This window comes from Ptychodera flava, chromosome 11, assembly GCF_041260155.1.
Source record: "Ptychodera flava strain L36383 chromosome 11, AS_Pfla_20210202, whole genome shotgun sequence".
Classification (NCBI taxonomy): Eukaryota; Metazoa; Hemichordata; class Enteropneusta; family Ptychoderidae; genus Ptychodera; species Ptychodera flava.
The window spans coordinates 39111398-39132983 of NC_091938.1; the positions used below are offsets into that span (position 1 = coordinate 39111398).

At 38.8% G+C, this 21586-nt stretch overlaps 2 protein-coding genes and 1 long non-coding RNA gene across 4 annotated transcripts in view; 1 reads left to right on the forward strand and 2 right to left on the reverse strand.

The window, feature by feature from the left end:
* LOC139144240 (uncharacterized) overlaps positions 1 to 21586 on the forward strand; it is a 71238-nt gene that overhangs the window by 17661 nt on the left and 31991 nt on the right. The window lies entirely within an intron of this gene.
* LOC139143156 (uncharacterized) lies at positions 5506 to 8456 on the reverse strand. Its single transcript, XM_070713292.1, has 5 exons — positions 8279 to 8456; positions 6933 to 7217; positions 6437 to 6601; positions 5995 to 6066; positions 5506 to 5735 (listed from the first exon to the last, which is right to left on the reverse strand). Exons 2-5 carry the CDS (start codon positions 7189 to 7191, stop codon positions 5644 to 5646), a joined length of 588 nt encoding a protein of 195 aa, XP_070569393.1. The 5' UTR covers positions 7192 to 7217; positions 8279 to 8456; the 3' UTR covers positions 5506 to 5643.
* On the reverse strand, positions 17010 to 20703 carry LOC139144234 (uncharacterized). Of its 2 annotated transcripts, XM_070714902.1 has the most exons (5): positions 20526 to 20703; positions 19814 to 20124; positions 19445 to 19573; positions 18846 to 18950; positions 17010 to 18688 (listed from the first exon to the last, which is right to left on the reverse strand). In XM_070714902.1, exons 2-5 carry the CDS (start codon positions 20091 to 20093, stop codon positions 18561 to 18563), a joined length of 642 nt encoding a protein of 213 aa, XP_070571003.1. In that variant the 5' UTR covers positions 20094 to 20124; positions 20526 to 20703; the 3' UTR covers positions 17010 to 18560. The 2 variants fall into 2 exon arrangements, with proteins under 2 accessions (XP_070571003.1, XP_070571002.1); XM_070714901.1 differs by lacking the exon at positions 20526 to 20703 and having other exon boundaries at positions 19814 to 20169.

Below are 21586 nucleotides of genomic sequence, written 5' to 3' on the forward strand. Positions count from 1 at the left end.
ATGTTTAATATCATGATCAACGGTACAAAAGCAAAAAAAAAAAAAAAAAAAAAATAAAGCTGCAGTGTTGGCGGGGCCCAAGCAGTTGCAATTTTTGAAAGCAATTGCATTGATGACACTATGAGCAAAATTTGAGCTTAAAAGGTCTTTTAATCTTGTAAGGAAGAATTTTGAATATCATCTCAATTTTTATTGTAGATTTTTGTGTAACGGATATGGCCGCCAAACCAAATGACCCATCCGTATGCCTTTCTCAAACTGTAAACTACGTACGCTAAGGATGATAAGAGGAAAGCTTGAGTTCAAATATTGCTTTAATATATTGAATATTATTTGGTTGAATATTATTCGTTGGTTATCATATGGTTGCAAAAGCCAATATGGCCGCAAAACCACGTCACCAATCCGCATGCTTTTTGCAAGCATGCTAGTACTCACACCAGTGATGGCATGATGAATTATTTCATTTTAAATGGTGTGTTGTTCTGGAGTTAAATATTTTTGTAGATTCAATTTGATTTTACAAGAAATCCAATGTGGTGGCCAAACCACATGACCAATTCAAATGTCTTTTGCAAACTTAATAATACTCACACTAGTAATAATATGCGTAAAATTGCAGATCCAACGGTGTGTTGGTTCTAGAGTTTAAGATTTTTATAGATTAAATTGAAAATCCAATATGGCGGCAAAACTACGTGATCGATCCAAATGCCTATCGCAAACTTTATACTACTCACATTTGTAATGACATGTATTAAATTTCAATTCCAATGGTCTCATGCTTCTGGAGTTTAAGATTTTTGTAGATTAAATTTGATATATGGCTGACCGTGATCGCTTGCTACACACCAAATTTCAACTTGACCAGACCCCTGGGTTACCAGAAAAAACCACTTTTAGGTTTTCATAAAATCCAAAATGGCTGCAAGGTCACGTGACTAATTAAAATGTCAAGGGTTAGGTGCACCTCCTCTATTTGGCCGTGATGACTGTCTTAATTTTGGGAAGTGTACATGCAGTGTTTTTCCAGATCTAGGCTGGCAAAGAAATGACGGAAGAAGAAGCAAGAAAGAAGAAAGAAAGAAAGAAAAACTTCAACGAAACTAATAGGGGCCCAGCCGATAGGCTTTGGCCCCTAATAAACATGAAAAATCGCTCGCACATGAGACTTAAATGGCTGAGCAAACAGCTTAATTGGATTGAAATTTGCTAAGCGAATTTCTTTCGTGTGCTACAGGCTTTGAGGAACGGATAGGTTAAAGGGTGGTGCACGCGCAATCGCTGCCACCTGCATATCTGCAGTTGCCCAACCCGACACACCTGGCCTTCGTTTCAGACAATGGACCCATTGTGAGCTTGTGGTCTGACATGGGAGGTATAGTCTTAATCGCAGTTTTACGGCTATTAAAATGAGAGTCAGACGTGACATGCATCTAAATATTATTCAATAAATTAAAGTCATGTCGCATTGCCTGTTCAAAAATCTCAAAACAGATTAACATCAGGGACTCTTTATTGCCCTCGAGCCCTCCTTTTCCATCCATGATATCATACAGTTCATTCAGTCGTTGCTGGAGGTAATCTATGTGTAAATCTGTTTGTGTCAATCAGAATTGTGTAATGCTCAAACGAAGCTCTAACATCCACTTGAAAAGTTCTATAGTTCTAAATCGAAAGAAAACGAGTGCAGTGATAGGTCCTTCTTTCAGTATACATATGACAGAATTACGGTCAAACTTGTCTTAAGGTCACCCTTACAGATCGGTCACCTCTTTTTAGTGGTCACATTTGGCAATCCCATAACATTTTACGTGTTAAAAAACCCTGTACAGATCAGTCACCACTATTAAATGGTCAGTGGTCACATGTTATTGCTTCCGATTTGGTATAAAACCTGCATATTATGGTCAGTATATCTGACGCTGAATGACCTTTATCAAAACCTGTCTAGAAGAGTCCATATTGACCAATTTTATTTCGGCATCACAATTGTTTCAGAAACTTAATCGATGCGTTATGATTTTCAATAGATTTATTGTATTGAATTTTATTATTGCTGTTATCTTTCCAAAATTCACCGCTCAGCACACTACGTATACAGAAAATAATGCAACACCAATAGAAAGTTCATCTTTCTGTAGTGATCGCTTCTTCTTGGTCCTTCAGTTGAATGACCACTACATATAGGTTTGACTGTACATGTAAACTCGTCTGGTATGTCATGAAGTAACGACAGTTTGTGTCGTGCGTAAATCTTTGGTTTTCCATTTACTGGTGCATCGACTTTATTGAAATATTTCAAAATTATTTTAATGCAGTCTTTCGGCAGAAGGCTAGGACGTTATCAAACAATGATGTGATAAGAAATACACTTCTGTTCGGCAACATGGGCCACGAGTACCACAACTACTATTTTTGTAATCAGCGTGTATAGCCTTATCAACGGAAATATGCCGATATATAGTTTAGAGACAGCAGTGAATGGTCAGGTTTTTGTCATGCTTTGTATATTCATAAACTCATAGACAGTAGAGGGTTCCCCCTTCTACTGTCTATGATAAACTACATGTTTAATTATGATGAGTTCGCTTTTGAAACAAGACTCTCAATTTGCATACATCCCCATATCTCTGCTATGATATATCTCTGATATCTCCGAAAACTATAACTGATTCGTGGCTAGTATTATGCATTTTATGGAATCATGAGTCTGTGTCTTTATGCTTAAATACACTAACCACCCCTGAGCATTTCACAAACATGTGACCCCTTTCACAGAAGTAAAAAACATGGTGACCCCGTGGATCCACGGCCCTCCCCTAGGCTGAAGAAAGTGACCAGTATCTTATGTCACAGTCACTGCCAATTTATTATTGACACTTTGCAAACGGTGCTAAAGGTTCTAAAGTTTGCAGGTGTGCATCTAGATATTATTTTGTAAATTGACGGGTGGTATTACACAGAAAACGCTATAAATATTCCAGACTTTCTATTTCTACTCCACCAAATCCTATCAACCCCTAGCCTGGGGGAGTTGCCAATACATTCCCTGTACTGTGGCATTTTTACGGTGGACAAATGCTCTCAACGTGTTGAATACAGTTTCCCGGCGGGTATTTGCTTCTATACTTTGGTTGGTTAGCCATATATGCACGAACAGGCACATAAAAAGCTCTTCGATCAGTTACATAAGAGAATGAAGTCGAAGAATTTTTAAGGTATATCAATGTCGGGTAGAGAAAAATAGTAATTTCTTGAATAATTATCAAACATCAATATTTTTCTGGACTCTTGCCATAATAAAATCTCAAATAATTACATACACTTTACCGGATCAGGTAATAGCTGGTTGGATCTCAGTTGGCATGCCAACTTAGATGAAGTGATGTAATGCTGTTTTAGTCGATATAATTTGGTGTAAGGTGAATGCAAATACTATCACTATAGGAAATATTGCGAGAATTGAGCGAGAAAGTGACGCTTTCTCTCAGTTGGTGAGAATCTCTTGTTATTCTCACCGCTGTCGGTGAGATTTTTTTCATTCTCACCGGTGAGCTGCGAGAAATGCACTCCTTGGTGAGAATAAAGTATGATAAAAGATTCTCACCAGTGAGACTGGAAATTCTAACCAAGCATGGTGAGAATGTATCATACTCATTCACTGGTGAGAATCAACAAGACTCGCCGTTCATCGGTGAGAATCAACCAGACTCACCATTCACTGGTGAGATCAAGCAGACTCACAGGGGGCAGATGAAAGTCCCCTGGGGTGGGAGGAGGTTTTCTTTGTGCAACGGTTTACCTTTAATATTTGATTTTATTAATTTTGACTGTGATATTTCAAATAAAGCTTTCGACTCCAAACTGTCTGACTGTGTTTCCAATTCCTTATCTCCTCTTCAACCAGTGCACATACCACTCTAATTGCTGCGCAAACATTGCCAACTTGTTAATGACTGAGCGTATCAGCGGATTAGCTTATTAAGTCAACACCACAGCCGTCCCACACGTAGTGAAATATGCGTGTGGGACGGCTGTGGTGTTGACTCAATCACTTAATCCGCTGATACCGACAGCGGATTAGCAAGTTAGCAATGTTTTCGGAGCAATTACAGTGGCGTATACACAAGTTGGAGAGGAGATAAGGACTTGTCGGTAATATAGGCTAAAGCAGTCAGACGGTGTGGAGTCGAAATCTGTATTTGAAATACCACAGTCAAAATTAATAAAATTACTTGTGGTAATAAGAAAGCAGTCAGACGGTTTGGACTTGAACTTTATTTGAAATATCACTGTCAAAATTAATAAAATAAAATAAGGTAAACCGTTGCACAAAAAACTCCCTCCCCACCCCAGGGGACTGATTTCTTTCCCCTATGGCAGACTCGCTGTTCACTGGTGAGAATCACCAGACTGGATGTTTACTGTTCACCAGTGAACAGCGAGTCTGGTTGATTCTCACCAGTGAATGCCGAGTATGATACATTCTAACCGTGAAAATTGCCATTCTCACCATGCTTGGAGAGAATTCACAGACTCACCGGTGAGAATCTGTTATCATAACCTTATTCTCACCAGGAGTGCATTTCTCGCAGCTCAACGGTGAGAATTAAACAAATTCTCACCGACAGCGGTGAGAATAATAAGAGATTCTCATCAATTGCGAGAAAGCGTCACTTTCTCGCGCAAGTCTCGCATTTTTCCTATATTGCATGGAGATTTGGCCTTAACGGCAGTGGTAATCTTAAATTACGCATTGTATTTCACTTGGCAGGGCCCTTCCAAATACTCATAGTCACGATACTTTGCGGTCTTTGCACTGGTGTCAATTAACAGCCAGTCATGTGCCCATATCCGTGGATGTTAGCTGAAATTCTTTATATAGGCATTGAATCTGTGAAAATGCGTCTTTCCTCCGTTGATTTATTTAATTTACAATGTGTCGCGAGGAAACAAGCGGTTGCTATCACCAGACAGCCTGTATTCTAGGCTGATGACGAGGAAATGATTTTCGGCGCACTCCCAGATAATTATCCTGATACGATTTCTGAAGAAAGGCCCTGACAATATACCCTTAGACGCGGCATTTCGCTCTATGGTTTTTTGTATACAATGTCTTTAAACAGCTTGGCACTTCGCATCGCAAGTCAGCTTGTGTCACAAACATGTTTTTCTTTGTGAGACTCATCATAGCCCAACAACCAGAATTATATCGACATGAGTAGTTTTTCATATAGCTAGAGTATTTTTCCCAATAGAAATCACTCGTTAGTCTGTCTTGACACACAGTAATCCAAGTATGTGTTTGTCATTAGGGCCAAACTTCTGGATTAATCTCCTCAGTCTGAGATGGGAACTGAGCGATTTTCACACAACAGGAAGTTCGTTAGCTATGTGGTCTAACATGGTATGTCGTCAGAGTTGACACAGACATATATTTCACCATGAAAATGACTAAACAACGGACATTTGATTTTTCTTTATTTTGTTAAAAGTGTCAAACCTAAAAAAACAGAAATATTATATCATGCAGTTTAAATAGCATTTGAAAGTCTTTCTATATCAAATTTGACTACTGGCGAGCGTGGTCCTCGCAAGATTGAATGTCGATTCAAATGTCCCATTGTATAGACCGGACCTTCAGTCGCATGGTTGTGAATAGTGTATGCCTTGGCGATTCAATTGATGTGGCTGTGCTGTCTGCATACTCTGTATCATCTGTCCAGTCGGCTCTAAAATGAAATGAAATAGAGAGGATTAAAAAATAACGGCCGTTACTGTGGTTCATGCGATGACTGTGTTAGGATTCTATTAATATCCTGTATATTAGAATATAATTCCGTTGCAGAAGACAGTATATTGAGCGTGAAGCAGCTATCAGTGATTGACCATGTAGAAATGTACATTATGTTACATGCAGGCGTTTTGATGGCGGAATATACTTCAGAGAACAGACGAACGGACAGGAAAACAGAGGAAAGAATACACTACCTCTCAATACCGTTGTAGTTCTTCCGTTTCGATCATCAAACTTCACTTTGGCAAAACCAGCGGATGCATGGGCTGAAAATAACCACGAGAATTTTGTAGTCATGCATCATTTATGAATATCAAAAGCAATAATTGTCAAGTATACTAACACTACAACTTACACTAACACTGTTGACCCTTTCACGCACATTTCATGTTATCAATTTGTTCCGTGTCCAACGCCTGGCAAATTAAGATTTTGATTCATCTGTCCAAGAAATGTGTGGTTGAAAAAGACCAAGGTCATCTTGCTACGGAAAAATGAAATTAATAAAATACCTTTCCAACGTGTTAAAATACCCATATTTTTGTATAGAAATCGAGATGTGTATTCACCCTAGCACACATAGAATATTATCAATCGATCAAGGATTACTGCTACTACTAAAGATTATTAACTTACGTTTCACTTCTTCAGTAGTAATTTTGTCATACAGTTTTTGAACTTGGATTCGTAACTTCCGCAATTGTTTCGTTATAAAGATTGTCGCAGCTGCTACCAAGATGGCGACAAGCACTACGAATATTAATATAATGATGTCCATGACTCTTATTCCCTGTGAAGATACTGTGGCCAGAAACAAAAGATGCACAGACATACCAAGTCTATTAGTGTACTAATTGTAGACACATACATTTAGTTCACGTATCTCTTCAAGTATTTTTCCATCTTCAGCACTGTCCCTTCGTAGTGAAGGGACTGTTCTCATTGTGACTGACACATATTATCGTATCACTTATCCAATATTCTGGTTCAGATGTTCACTGGTGTATATTACCCTAAGTCACCTTGTTTTCAGGAAAATCGACAGACGGACTCTCTCTTGCAAACATATATCAGTACCTGTAACAGTGTTTACTTAAAAGAGAAAGATCTAAATTTTACGCAATTAACTTACTGTCTCCACTTGACGGGGTCCTATCAAATAGGGGCGCGGGCGTCGTCACTCCATTCCCGGTACTAAAACACCTGTAGCGTGGACTGATTCCTACTCCATGGTCGACGCACTTATTTGGGTGGCACTTGTTTCCACATTGTACTGGGTAACCATTGGTATGCAGGAACAGACACACAAGGGCAAGCAGCGTCAATAGTGTTCGTGTCATACCAATATTAAGTAGGGAAAATATGCGATATAGGCATTTAATGGCGAACATTCTTCTTGCCCCTGTATAAAATTGATCTGTAATTAAACAAAGTAATTTACACCTTACAAATAAATGAGTGAGGTTGATTCATTCGGCGGGTTTACCTTAGTGATCATAGAATTTACATCGAATGGACTATTTCCCTTTTCGCTCAAGTGAAACGATTGTGACATATTAGTGACGGGTATTCTGACAAACAGTTGTGATAACAACGCCGCTATGTTGGCACAAGTCATTGCATTCTATGGCGGTAAGAACTTACCTCAACCTTGTCCCCCTAGTAACACATTACATCATATCGCGGTTACCTATTCATAATATTGAAAGTTTAAGGTTCCCCCGTCAAATATAATGAGCATAAATATGACGATGAATATCGGAATAAAAGAGGAAATATTTCGTAATGAATTATCAACGGAAAAGATCAAATCCTATTTTCGTACATAAATGCACCGACAGCAAAAAAGTCTTCCCAAAACCTTATTAGTGAGCAGCTGTGAATATATCAGACAGATGAAAACCATATTCATTCAACTTTGACCGGCGATAGTGAATCATGTCGACTCCTTACTATAGGCCAACGAGACAACTTCTGGTCAGTCTGTCTACACCAAAGTGTTAAAAAATTGAAGCGATGATGTTGCAAACCATGAGAAAGTTAAACGTTGAAGTGTTTCATGCTTAAAGTACGTTGTTCAAAGTTTCACCCACATGGCTGGCATACCAGTGAGTAGACTGTTGCTACGGTTATAATGGCGTATCGAAGAGTAGCTAGCCTGTTGTGGCATGTGCACCATGCACTGTGAACGTTTTCGTATGATTGTCCTTTGCTCAAACTATATGTCACTTTGGGCATGCTGATAAATATTTTATGTACTACATCGCTGCTATGTTTCCTTTCGAGGCTTTCAAACCGAATTCTGTATATTTGGTCAATTTTTACAGTGAATTAGCTTCACCACAGCTCGGATGGACCATGCTTTACTGACAGCTCATTTTGTTAACACGGTCACTCCACATGGTGTTAAGGACGCTTTATGGCTTTTTAAACTACTTGCTACTGACTACAAGTACGTAATGATATACGGACACTTACCAAGATCTTGTCACCACAGTACGCGAGTATTACAAGAACTGTAAGAACTTCACAGGCGTGAAATTCTGGTGAATGGCTCTTCAATTCTGGGAATCAAGCACCCATCTAGTGAACAGTACTCGTTTTATGGTCGATGTGTTGTGCATGATGTTTCACCGTAGTCGTACCACTCTATTGTGCGTGTGCATACCTCTCCGAATGTGTATCATTATACGTGGGCGTCACTTGAGGTTGGAACATTCATTATCTGTGCGCGGGAAAACCGCATCACATTGGTTGCGATAGTGCCGCCAAATTTGAGAATAGAATAACAGCCTATGTCAACGGAAAATTGGCCATAAGGGAGCCTTCAGTAATTACAGGGGAGGGTGGGCCGGGGGAATTGGGGGGAGGGTCACTTTTTAGAAAACAGTTCAAGGGGAGGGTCACTTTTTATAAACCTATCTTGGGGGAGGGTCACTTTTGACAGAAGCTGATATTATGGCCAAAACTTTGATTGTCCATGTGATATTTCCTGAATAGGAAATCACCAACAAAATACGCACACACTTTTTTATAGACCGCCATGCATGGTGAATTGACATTTGGTAAGATTCCAAAATCAAATTTCTTACACAACCATAGACTTGTAACCACTCTAGTCTAATCAAGAACAATAATCTTAATAATCAAGCATACATAAATGCACAGATTTATCTAATTTTGTACTGAAAAAAATTATTCATAGTTTCATCATAGACCCCTATGCATAGTGAATCGACATTTTGGTGAAATTCCAAAATCAAATTTCTTGCACAACCATGGACTTGTAATCATTCTAGTCTTATCAAGAACAATAATGTGAATAATCAAGCATACATAAATGCACAGATTTATCTAAATTTGTACTGAAAAAAAATTATTCATAGTTTCATCATAGACCCCAATGCATAGTGAATCGACATTTGGTGAAATTCCAAAATCAAATTTCTTGCACAACCATGGACTTGTAACCACTCTAGTCTTATCAAGAACAATAATGTGAATAATCAAGCATACATAAATGCACAGATTTATCTAATTTTGTACTGAAAAAAAATTATTCATAGTTTCATCATAGACCCCAATGCATAGTGAATCGTCATTTTGGTGAAATTCCAAAATCAAATTTCTTGCACAACCATGGACTTGTAACCACTCTAGTCTTATCAAGAACAATAATGTGAATAATCGAGCATACATAAATGCACAGATTTATCTAATTTTGTACTGAAAAAAATTATTCATAGTTTCATCATAGACCCCAATGCATAGTGTATGGACATTTTGGTGAAATTCCGAAATCATATTTCTTGCACAACCATAGACTTGTAACCACTGTAGTCTAATCAAGAACAATAATCTAAATAATAATGCATGCATAAATGCACAGATTTATCTAATTTTGTACTGAAAAAAATTATTCATAGTTTCATCATAGACCCCAATGCATAGTGTATTGAATGACATTTGGTGAAATTCCAAAATCAAATTTCTTACACAACCATAGACTTGTAACCACTCTAGTCTAATCAAGAAAATTAATATCAATAATCAAGAGTACACAAATGCAAAGATTTACCTATTTTTGTATTGGAAAAAACTATTCATAATTTCATCATAGACACCATGGATAGTGAACCAACTTTTTAGATGAAATTCAGAAATCAATTTCTTGTACACAAATGTTCATTTTACTTCCCTATTCAAGCAAAGTACATTTAAATACATTATATATAATACATATATATATATATATATATATATATACAAATACATATATAAAATACAGATATAGCATGTTTTGTGGGGTAAATTGTCAATAATTTGCCTGATAGACTCCATGTAATATGATTTGATATTTTTGGATGAAGCACTAAGTCAGCAACATCTTGCCTTCTTATAGTTGCACAAAATATGGTGACCCTCCTTAAACTTTATGAAATACCATATCTCTTCAAAAATTCTTGCGTGATAAATTGCGACTGTCCCTCCAAAAACACCAGCCCTCCCCTCTGTAATTTGTCCCTAACATAACAATTGAACCAATTGTTATGTAAATTATCTGATACTGTTTTAGTTATTCCCGGGGAGAATACCGCAGTGGTGGGGGGAGGGTCAAGTTTTAGAATGTCGGACAAGGGGGAGGGTCACATTTTAGACAGGAGGATTGGGGGGAGGGTCACATTTTACGGTACAAGTGTTCGCGAAATTCCCCCGGCCCACCCCCCTGTAATTACTGAAGGCTCCCTAAGGTACTCCCTATTTCCAAAAGTATCTCTGTCGACAAACTGTTTCCACCATCACGACACTGACTTTCATAGTTCATGAAAATACCTAAATACATCGAGTCCACCCAAGTTGCAACGATGGCAAGTCAGATGTATTAAACATTGTTCAGCATAAATTATAAAGGAGTGCAGGAGTGTTGTGTATACATAGGTTAATTACTTAGCTGCAGGAATATTTTCCAGAAACCATATAAAAAAAATAAATAAATAAATAAATAAATAAATAAATAAATAAATAAATAAATAAATAAATAATTTTACTCTGGCAGTAGCCTCGACGAAGAATGCCCCCTTCATCACTTTTAAGTTGTCTAAACGGTGGCAGTGATGATATTGGTTGCGACAAGTTTCCATTTTCTATCACATCTTCCCAAAGCCGTTTTTGTCAATGCTTGAGCAGTGTAAAAGCATTTCCAGGCGAGAGGAAAGTCAAATTAACGTGCTCGGCTCCGCCTTGCCTATTACTCTTATGACTTTCCATTTGCCATTTGCTATCGCTCGTTTTACTTTCAATACACCATCCTACTTTGAATGACTTAAGGGACAAATGAACTCTATCCAGTACAAGAATGGTGTGGAATTAATGTGTCTGGCCGCCTATTCACACAGGCGGTTTGCGGGGGCATGATTGCTTACAATGTTGTTAAGGTCTACTTTGTCACTCCCAGTAAATCATTCTATTCCTTTCAAACTATGAATGCCTCAAACTCTCAAAAACTTGTGGTTCTAACGGCAGCTTATCTGATACCGATTAAAACGATTCTATCCACCACATTCCAGCACTCGGTGTAACGTGGACGTCAAAGACGTTTCTGCGAATGGAAGTCTACAACGGTTTAGTATGGCAGGACAAAAAGGACGAGCAATGCCCGTCAAATATGAGTGACGACATAAAAGATTCGGTGTATAGATGGTTGAGATTTTTAGAAACTAAAGACTGGGACTGACCACATAAAAGTATGATGGGTATAAACTATCAAATTCACAAATTTCTTGGGAAAAGCGCTGGCTGATCCCTGCACAAGAACTGCTTGTCTCTGAAAAAACGCGACACAACTTCAAAACCACAGAAGATGTATGATCTTTTCGCTAGTTGTGTAATACAGGCACTCATGCTTTAATAACGAGCAGCAATACCAATATTAGTTGGTCTTGTTCTGAGGGGTTTAGATTACTTACATTTTTGCTGAGTTAACTAACCATGACTTTCACTTTCAATGACTTCATTATCACGAAAGGCACCAAACTCAACCTTTTGCCAAAATGCCGCTGTGGAGTAGATTTAATGTCAGTCTAATCAGCTGTTCCTGAGATATAAACGTATTGAGGTTGCAACAGACGGGCATGCAGACAAGCACGTGCGCATACAATGTCCAACGGCTATTGACAAAGGTTGAGACGACCCAAACTAGCCAAAATTAGCCAAACCACCATAAACCACCATAAACGACCCATATCATCAAGTAAACGACCTAAAATAAGCACAGGGATGAAATATGTCTCAGATTTCTGGAGAAACCGCCCCAAAAACGGCGAAAACCAGCTGGCATTCTCGATCATTGCAAATTCCTATACATGCCATCAACGAGTTAAGGGGTTCGGTTTGTTTCTTCAATAGAGGGCGCTGTGCAAGATTGTTACTGCTTTTACAACGTAAAGTGTAGCACAGGGAATTTCCCCGTTGTCGTGTTTAGTGGCTTACCAAGGAATGAGATCAAAGTTTTTAGTTTATTACATTTTTACAGCTCATTCACATTTTTTTTGATACCAACATTAATTTATTTGAATAAATTCTACAAACCAAATATTAAGATAACATGTGCCGTGGCCCTGGTTCCATACATGTACATACACATACCTGCATATATGTGCATGCATGCATGCATGCACACAAACATATATATGCGTGCATGCAGGTTACCATGGAAAGTTGAAGATCTAGCAAATAACAGATTAAGTGGGTGGTCGCTTTAAAAAAACAGCGCCCTCACATGGCCATATTGATACAAGGGCATATTACAGGAAACATGCATGTCTACATTTATATGTGGAGACACACACACATACATACATACATACATACATACATACACATATACATGCATGCATGCATATACACACACATACATACATACATACATACATACATACATACATACATACATACATGAGCGGTGAGCCCAGTTACGATGCTGAAGTTATTTTCGTTTTCAGTTGTGTCATCGAAATGAGCCCCACAACTTGGTAATTGATAGTACCAACAACATGGCTGCCCGCAATTCTGTCGACGGTTTCTCCAGAAGGTGGAGTTTTATTGTATCCCTGAATACCTAGAATGTTTGTTTTAGGTCGTTTACTTGATGATATGGGTCGTTTATGGTGGTTTATGGTGGTTTGGCTAATTTTGGCTAGTTTGGGTCGTCTCAACCTTTGTCAATAGCCAATGTCCAACATTTCATGTGGACTAAAGTCAGTGTGTCATACATTGGAAAGAATTGCCATCAACTGAGTGGGAGGGAGATTAAAGATGTGTGACATTGTTAATGTAACCTGTACACGTGTCACAGTCTCTACAACACTTTCTATATATGCATTCGTGCAGCCCACATTTTTTACACAGAGCTCGAGGCCGATTTATCCCAATAAGATGAATACTCGACCCAGCAGTCGATGCAAGTAAAAGTCCCCTTTAATACCAGGGGAAATCCCCTTCTTAGTATTTATTCCGTTGATGAGGCATGCCTTCAGATCTGAAGGTGAAAGTTGTGACACGTCTAGACGTGTCACAATTTTCACTGCCAGATTACTGATATCAATTTTAATACACAAAAAAATCGACGGAACCCACTGACGTTGTGCTGGAACTAAAATTGACAAAAGAGACGAACCGTTGAAAACTAGACTTAAACCTGGGTTAAAAGGTCAAGTTATTTAGGCCAAGCTGTGATACTTTGATAGCCTTAGTCCCGATATTGGGGTTCTGTCAGTTAGACAAGCTTTTGAAATAACAATTTGTCCGGAAGGTAAGTGTCATTGGCTTCCTTTCATAAATAAAACCAAAGCGATAATTTATGATTCTGACGTCCGCGTAAGTTAGGCTTGTACTGTCTACATTGACTCGGTCAACTGAGCGAGCATGCGATTAATGCACCGGTCACGAGACCCTCAACTAGTCGATTTCGTGCAATTGTAACCGGAGTTGTCAATTTACCTTTGACAACAAATGATAATAACGCAGGATGAAACTTCTAGGGGAGCGGGGGTGGGGTGGGGGGTGGGGGGTTCGAAGGAATTCCATCTGAAACTCTGAAATTTGAGTACCCCTTGCCAACTGTGATGAATTTGAGTACCCCCTCCCTCTCTCTCCCCCTCAGAAATTTTGACAGACCCCCACACTCAGAACAGTTAAATATCAATACATGTACTGGCAAAATTTACAAAAGCGGCAGTAGTAAAGACCTTTCAAATCCTAGTGTGCTAGATTATAATTGGTTATCTCATGGCGTTTGAAAAAGGTGAAACCAACAAAACGAAATTAAAGTCACAAAATATAGATATAAATATAGATATAAAATCTCATGCTGATGGGTATCATGACAGGGTTTTCACTAGAATATCTGACAGGGCAGAAATTGAAATTACAGGGGGAGAGCATGCGAAAGGCTGAGGGGAAAGTGGTGTCAGAGGGAGGGTGTCCCTTCTCTTGCGTGGAAAATTTTGAGAAATTGATGTGTGCAATCGTGCAGTCTGGTGCAATCTGAGAGGTGTTTTCAAATTGTATATTCAGGAAGTAAAACTGTTAGAACACCAAAAGGAGGAGAGCACGAGAGGGGATGTCACCCTCTCGCATCGAATATTTGAAAAATTAGTGTGAAATGGTGCAATCTGAGAGGTGTTTCAATTCATTTCGCACCAAAACTTCAGTAACCCCCTTTTTTATCTCCATATTTTGAGCACCCCATGTAGCTTTCAAATTTTTGAGTGACACCCCTGAGATTCGTCCAATCCCCCCCCCCCCGGCCGTAAATAATGATGGCTTCGAATACCTACAGTTACCCGATCAACTCACAGACAAACAACACTGCCTAATATATAACCGTTACCAATCCACTCATAGACATACAGCACTGTTAATGTCTCTACTTGTTACCCCTCCAGAGACACACAGCACTGTCTTGTATCTACCCACGTAACCCCTTCAGTCCTGAGGCATAGGCACACACTGTCTCGTACACATTTCCAATCAATGCCCCTATCTGTACACATGATTTTCGTCCCAGTTTTAGGTCTATTTCCACTGGTGTAGTTAAGCTTGAACACTGAAAACTTCAATTTTGGTTTTAACACCCATATATTTATGATGAATGCCTGGCCACAACAACATGTACAATTACGAATAAAATGCTTATGAATCTCTCATTACAGATGACAAAAAATGCCTGTTAAATTCAAAAATTACTGTATAGCATCCTACAAAATGCCCATTCAGCTTACCTAAAGCGTTCCTCACAACGGCAATACAAACTTTGACACACCCTTTACTTGCCCTTCAGCTGCGTTCACAAAACTGCATTGGTAGTTAGGCTGAGGGAATCGTGTTTAAATCTTTTTTACTTATTAGATCCCCCTCAATATCCTCAAAACGTTAAATTCCACCCCCCTATATAAGAATATTAAAATTCTTCACTCTATTACATTGCAAAACATTTCATTTGTTAAGCCAATAATATCAAACAAAACATTTTAATATTTTTTCTTTTTAATGTTGTTGGCTATTTGTGTATACAGCAATCTATTATTTCCCCGTACCATATTCAACTGTCCAGTATTAAACTTGACAACATAATCTGTGTAAATGTACTGTGTATTTTTCATAACAACGATATTATATTCACATACAGGCTTTGTTGACAAGTAATATGTAGAGTATGTCAGCATGCTGTAGAGAGAGTTGTAGTTGATAATTTGAACAAAAATATTGATAAAAATATCTACAGTTGTATCTTTCAAGGTCTACTTGTCGGTTTCCTTATAAAACTTCACCACTTTAGATTTTCAAAATAAGAGTATGAAATGTAACAGTTATAAAATGTTTCCATAATTTGCTTATTATTAATATTAGAGGCATCAGATGACATAACTATGATATTCATTTTTATTGAATTATTTACCAAGCTGTGGAATCTTGAAATGTAAAGAGATAGGGAACCAAAGTATTTTAAGATCCCATCCTTGAAATTCCCCTCTATAACTCTAAGAACTTTCACCCCTTCCCTTCATTCCTCCCAAGGATTTGTGAATGCAGCCTTGGTATAAAAGTCTACACTGTAATTAAACACGGAGCGGGCGAGGGATTACAAGCAGTGTGACCTCTCCTACAAGAAATGCATGGGCTCAGTAGCCTGACATGGCAGGCACGAGTTGGTGCCAACCATCATAATCCTGTACGAGATCAGTCCGTGACACTTCGGTATATCATCAAAACTACCAGCCTGCTTTAGTAAGTTTTCGATTTACAACGGGCGGGCTGAGAGTAATTGAGACGGGGAAGACGGCCGTGCTTTCTGCATGTCCTCACAGTATAACAGCTATGTACATTTGTTGCAACGATAGCATGTGAAAATCACCACCATTCACTGTATCCGTCCGAGACGACCCTTTTCACTTGTGAGTGACCCAATCTTGCCAAGTGTAGAAAAGAATTGTAGGGTGTTTCTCAAAATGGTAACGTGGATCATACTAAGGCAACTTGTGCTGATCTGATCCCCTTTTAAGTGGTAGAAAACAGTTTTCGTGAAAGAAGTGTTCGATAACGATAACTTCAATAGTAGGGTGGGGACGGGCTGTCAGGAATTGTTTCATCATCAGTGTGCTGGAAATCAAGTCTTCTGTTCTTCTGCTCACTGAGTTCCGTGGTAAAGACCCAGCTTTCCGGCAGTGAGCAATGTCTTTTGTTTTCGTGAGTTCCCTTATTTGGAATGCGACATGTAGAGCATGGAGAGGGTGGCTGGGAACTTTTGTACGGAGAGAGAGAGCGAGCCAGCAGGGTGATTTCATTATGAGTACGGGGAAGGTGGAACTAGTGGGAGGGAAAGACATAGGTAGGGCAGTCGCGAACACTTTATTTCCCCTCGAAATTTTGATTTTGCTTGCATTTTGTAGGATAGTATATTTACATTTCGAAAAATCGGTTGAGTTTTTTATGGAATGAGTTTCATATATGAGAAATTGTGACAAAAGTGATTTTAATTGGTCATTCAAGGAATGAATAGAGCTGATGCACGACAGAGTATGAACTTGGCACGAGTAACTGCTATGTTTATCGATATCTTAAATTCGTATGCATTATTGACTCAGAGGTAGTGTCAGTTTTACGTGAAAACGTATTTTGGCTGACGCCAGAAGAAATCATAATGAACATATTGACAGCATTATTTATTCTTTATTAAAGGCATTTTAAAGTCTATCATTAATGGAAAATTTTGCAGTTAATATCAATTTCGATAGAAAAGAGGTATTAAAATAATGATGTTAACATGTACAGCTAAGTAGTGAAATGATTTGCTAGCAAATTTCTCCCATTTCTTTAACATTACATCAGTAAAATCTTAATATCATGCATCGGCACATTGACTGATTAACCCCGGATTAGACCATTAGACAATGTTCGAATATAGATTACAACTTTAAGTGAGAAAGTAAAAAATTCCAGCAGGGAAGGGTACAACTATCTCTAAGGGAGCCTTAAAAGGGGGTGGGCCGGGGGAATTCTGCCCACACCTGTACCGTAAAATGTGACCCTCCCCTATCCTACTGTCTAAAATGTGACCCTCCCCTTGTCCGCCATTCTAAAACTTGACCCTCTCCAACCACTGCAGTATTCTCTCCAGGAATAACTGAAACAGTATCAGCTAAGTTATATAACAATTGGTTTCATTGTTATGTAAGTTTGGGACAGAAATTGCCGGGGGGGGGGGGGGCTGAAGACGATTGGAACTAATTTGGGATAAAACGATCTTCATATTTTTCAAATTTCTCAAAAATGTTAGGTGCCCCATGGCTGAATGTTGCAATATTATAAATTACTTATAAAAACAAGTGTGTAACTTACAAAGAAAAAGCAGTTCAGCTTACATTTGCAGATTAAATAGGCATTACTTCACCATCCAATTATCCCGAATTAGTTCCAGTCGTGTTGCTGGCGTTTTTGGAGGGAAGGTCGCAATTTATCATGCAAGCATCTTTGAAGGGACATGATATTTCATACATTTTGCGGGAGGGTCACCATATTTTGTGCAACTATAAGAAGGCAAGATGTGGCTGATACAGTGCTTCATCCAAAAATATCGAATCATAATACATGGAGTCTATCAGGCAAACTATTGACAACTTTCCCCCACAAAACAAGCTATATCTGTACATTTATATACATTTTGATAATATATTTAAATGTACTTTGCTTGAATTGGGAATTAAAAGGTGCATTTGTGTACAAGAAATTAGATTTTTGTATTTCATCGAAAATGTTGATTCACTATACATGGTAGTCTATGAGAGAACTATGAACAATTTTTTTCCAATATAAAACTAACAATATTTGTGCATTTATAGACGTTTGATAATTGATATACACTTTGCCAACTGTCCCATATGTTTTTTCTCTTGTCTTTCATCAGTTTTAACTTTTCAAGGTGTTTAATGTAGGATACCACTGCATCTTCTTTGCTTGTGAAACTTGTGGATAATGTGTACGTTTTTAAAAGATTGGTGTATTTCGTCGGTGATTTCCTATGTAGGAAATATCACAAGGACAATCGAAGTTTTTGCCGTAAAATCGGCTTCTGTTAAAAGTGACCCTCCCCAAGGTATGTTTATAAAAAGTGATCCTCCTCCTTGGACAGTTTTCTAAAGAGTGACCCTCTCCCATCCCCCGGGCCACCCCCTGTAATTACTGAAGGCTCCCTAATTACACATCAAACGCGGGTCTGGAAACTGTCAGGATGTCTCATCTTTTGATCAGTGCAGTCAATGCTTTTGGCTGTTTCATCTCTTGAGTGATCTCCGTTTCGTTGACTACACCGTTCTGTTCCAAGCGCTGTTCCTACAGGGAGGAAAGTTTAACAAGATATTAAATATAGCTGTCGTTCAATTGATGTCGTACATCAGTACCGTGGTAGATAATTCTGTTTTAAGACATTCGCACTTATCCCATGCACATACGTAAAACATCAATGACGTTTCTGTGATGATAAATTTACCTTGTTCCGGGTATTCTGTAGAAGTTCTTCCCGTATGTGGCGAGTATTGCACAATTGCCTCTCGTCTGCGCTCAGCATTGTTGTTACCATGGTTGAACATGGCATCTGCAATGAAAAGCAGGTTGAACTTTGTGATAGACATGGTCAAAAATCATACAGGACGTGATATCATCGCTCATTCGTAAAGAAACATTATCTTATCGTATTTACTACTTACAGCTATCAAACTGCAGAACAGTTCCAGTGTACAATTTACACAGTAAAGTGTGCGTGCCGTTGTTTCCGCCACTTCTACATCAACAATTGATTTTACACGGCGACAAAGAAATACTTTCACTTTCATCGAATATTTGATAGAGAAGTTCTGCTGTCGACTATAAAACAAAACCTCTTCTTAGACGCAGCGCCGACAATGGTGAAATAACATCCACAATTCTTTCGTTACTTTCCCAAAATCTTGATTTTGCTTAAAATTAGTGGTAACTGTGACTTCAGCAACGTACCCATCTATCGATGGCATTTATGAGAGCGTATGTGAACCGATAATTGGAAGTTATTTTGTAATATAATCGAGTGGATGTTAAATTACATCTACAAACCTAGCCTATTCTTTGGATGTCTTCTCTTCCGATATAGCACCAGTAATAGTAAAACTATGACTATGGTTTGTAAGATGTACTGGCCAATATGAAGATATATCGACAGTTGATTGGTCGATTGCAAACGCTCTGAAAAACGAGAGAGCTTAAGTAAGTACGGTTAGGTATACCATGTCATGAAATATATTCCCCGAGTATATGTCAGACATGACTGTATAAATTGCTTGCAAGTATTGCGTCAGACGTGTGAGCAGCTTATGCCTCAAGCACGAATCAATTGTTGCACTTGCGTTGGAAGTCTATACCGCTCTTTTCGTTTTAACGAAAGAGTTTGAAACTCGATTGTGCACATATACATGTAACGCTTACCAGCATCCACGGCCTTTGATTTTGGAGTTGGTTCAGGGGTTGGGTTTTTAGTCGGTTTTGGAGTAACCATGTCGTCTTTTGCGTTGGTCGTAGACATTTTTTTGACACATCGAAAGCGAGGATAGATATCTTGTCCGAAATCCGTGCATTTTTCACAGTCACTTGAACAGCCATTAACGGGAGTAGGATGGGTAGTGGCGGGTGAAAGATAAGCAACCGCATATAAAATCAGACCTAAGGCGACACATTTCATGTTGTGTGGGTAAAACCGCCAGCTCATAGCTCTGTATGGTGTTCGTGGTTTGCATGAGCTGTGTCATAAAGTAGAAAGGAGGGTTACATGTAACAGAGCATCCTGAGTTGTGCCAAGTAAAAAACTGTAAGCCTTCACAAGATTTAAATGTTTTACTAGGAGCGTGTAGTAAAGCAAATAATACCTATAAAATGTGGGAACAATCTGTAATCATCACGCAATATAAGAACAAACTTAAATGTGCTTCCCAATACAGACGTAATAGTCTATAATGCATGCTGGTTTTGTTTTGTCTTAGCTGACACACACAGAAACTGCCACGTGGACTCCGCGACCAAACCTGCCATGTCAGGCTAGTTCAGGCATCAAAGAGAGGCTTTGACGAGCGTGCATCGTGTGCGAGATGCGAGACATAATATTTTTCATAGAATGTCAACAACAATAACCTCGTCTCCTTACCCGAATGAGCAGAGTTTCTGAGTGAAGAACCTTTCCGAATATAAACGTACTGTAAGTTCAGTGACAAACTAAACATGCAGGACTGCGATTAGACCCGCAGAGAAGAGCACTTTACCAGATGGTAACGGGGATCGAGGAGGTGCCGACCCGGGGTGCCGATACCGGAAACGTAAAAGCTAACCTGCTATTAAAGGTATACGGTCACCTGTAATCTAAATATGCCCATATATGGTCAAAGGGGCGTTCCTTGGTATTTAAAATACCCATGTGAGGGCGCTGTTCTTAAAAAGCGGCCACCCGCTTAAAATCTGTGATTGGTTAGATTGTCTCTTTCCATGGTAACTGCTGCAAAATTGCAACAGGTGACAGTATACCTTTAACTAAGTCAGAACAATACAAGAATATTCAGTGTCTCGGGACGGTCACCCCGTGACGGGACATTCCAACGCACGAGCTTAGTGTTACGAATACGGGTCACAGGCACCATCGTAGTTGATAGTGCTTTTAGTGTAGTAGCACACTATAAAAAGCACTATCAACTACGGTGGTGCCTGTGATACGGGTGGGGAGGCGTCCGCTTCATATTGTTCAGAGGTCACCGTCCTCGAATCGTCTGAGCATTGTAAGCATATTCTCACGCATGAAGAGTTGTGGGAACAAACTTGCAACCACTCAAAACGGCAACAAAGTGTCTACAGTGGTGCTAATGGACGACTGCCGGCACAATCAAAGAATCTGAAATCAGGCGATTCAAAGATAGTGACAGGGTAACGGCAATGCTGACTAGTGAATTTAACAATCTTTCTGAATGAGGTTAATCATGTAGATAATATTTACACAGCTCATTGAACAGTTATTTGAGAAGTTTGTTTTACAATTATTCCAGCAATATATGTCACGCCACAGGCAATTTGACGTTACTACTCATGTAATTGTTCATGCAGTGATGACAATTTGACAATCAATGACAAAACTGACTACATTTAGCATATTATCGACCGTACTATACGGAATTTGTAATTAGATGTCATTTGCACGGTACATACATACATACATACATA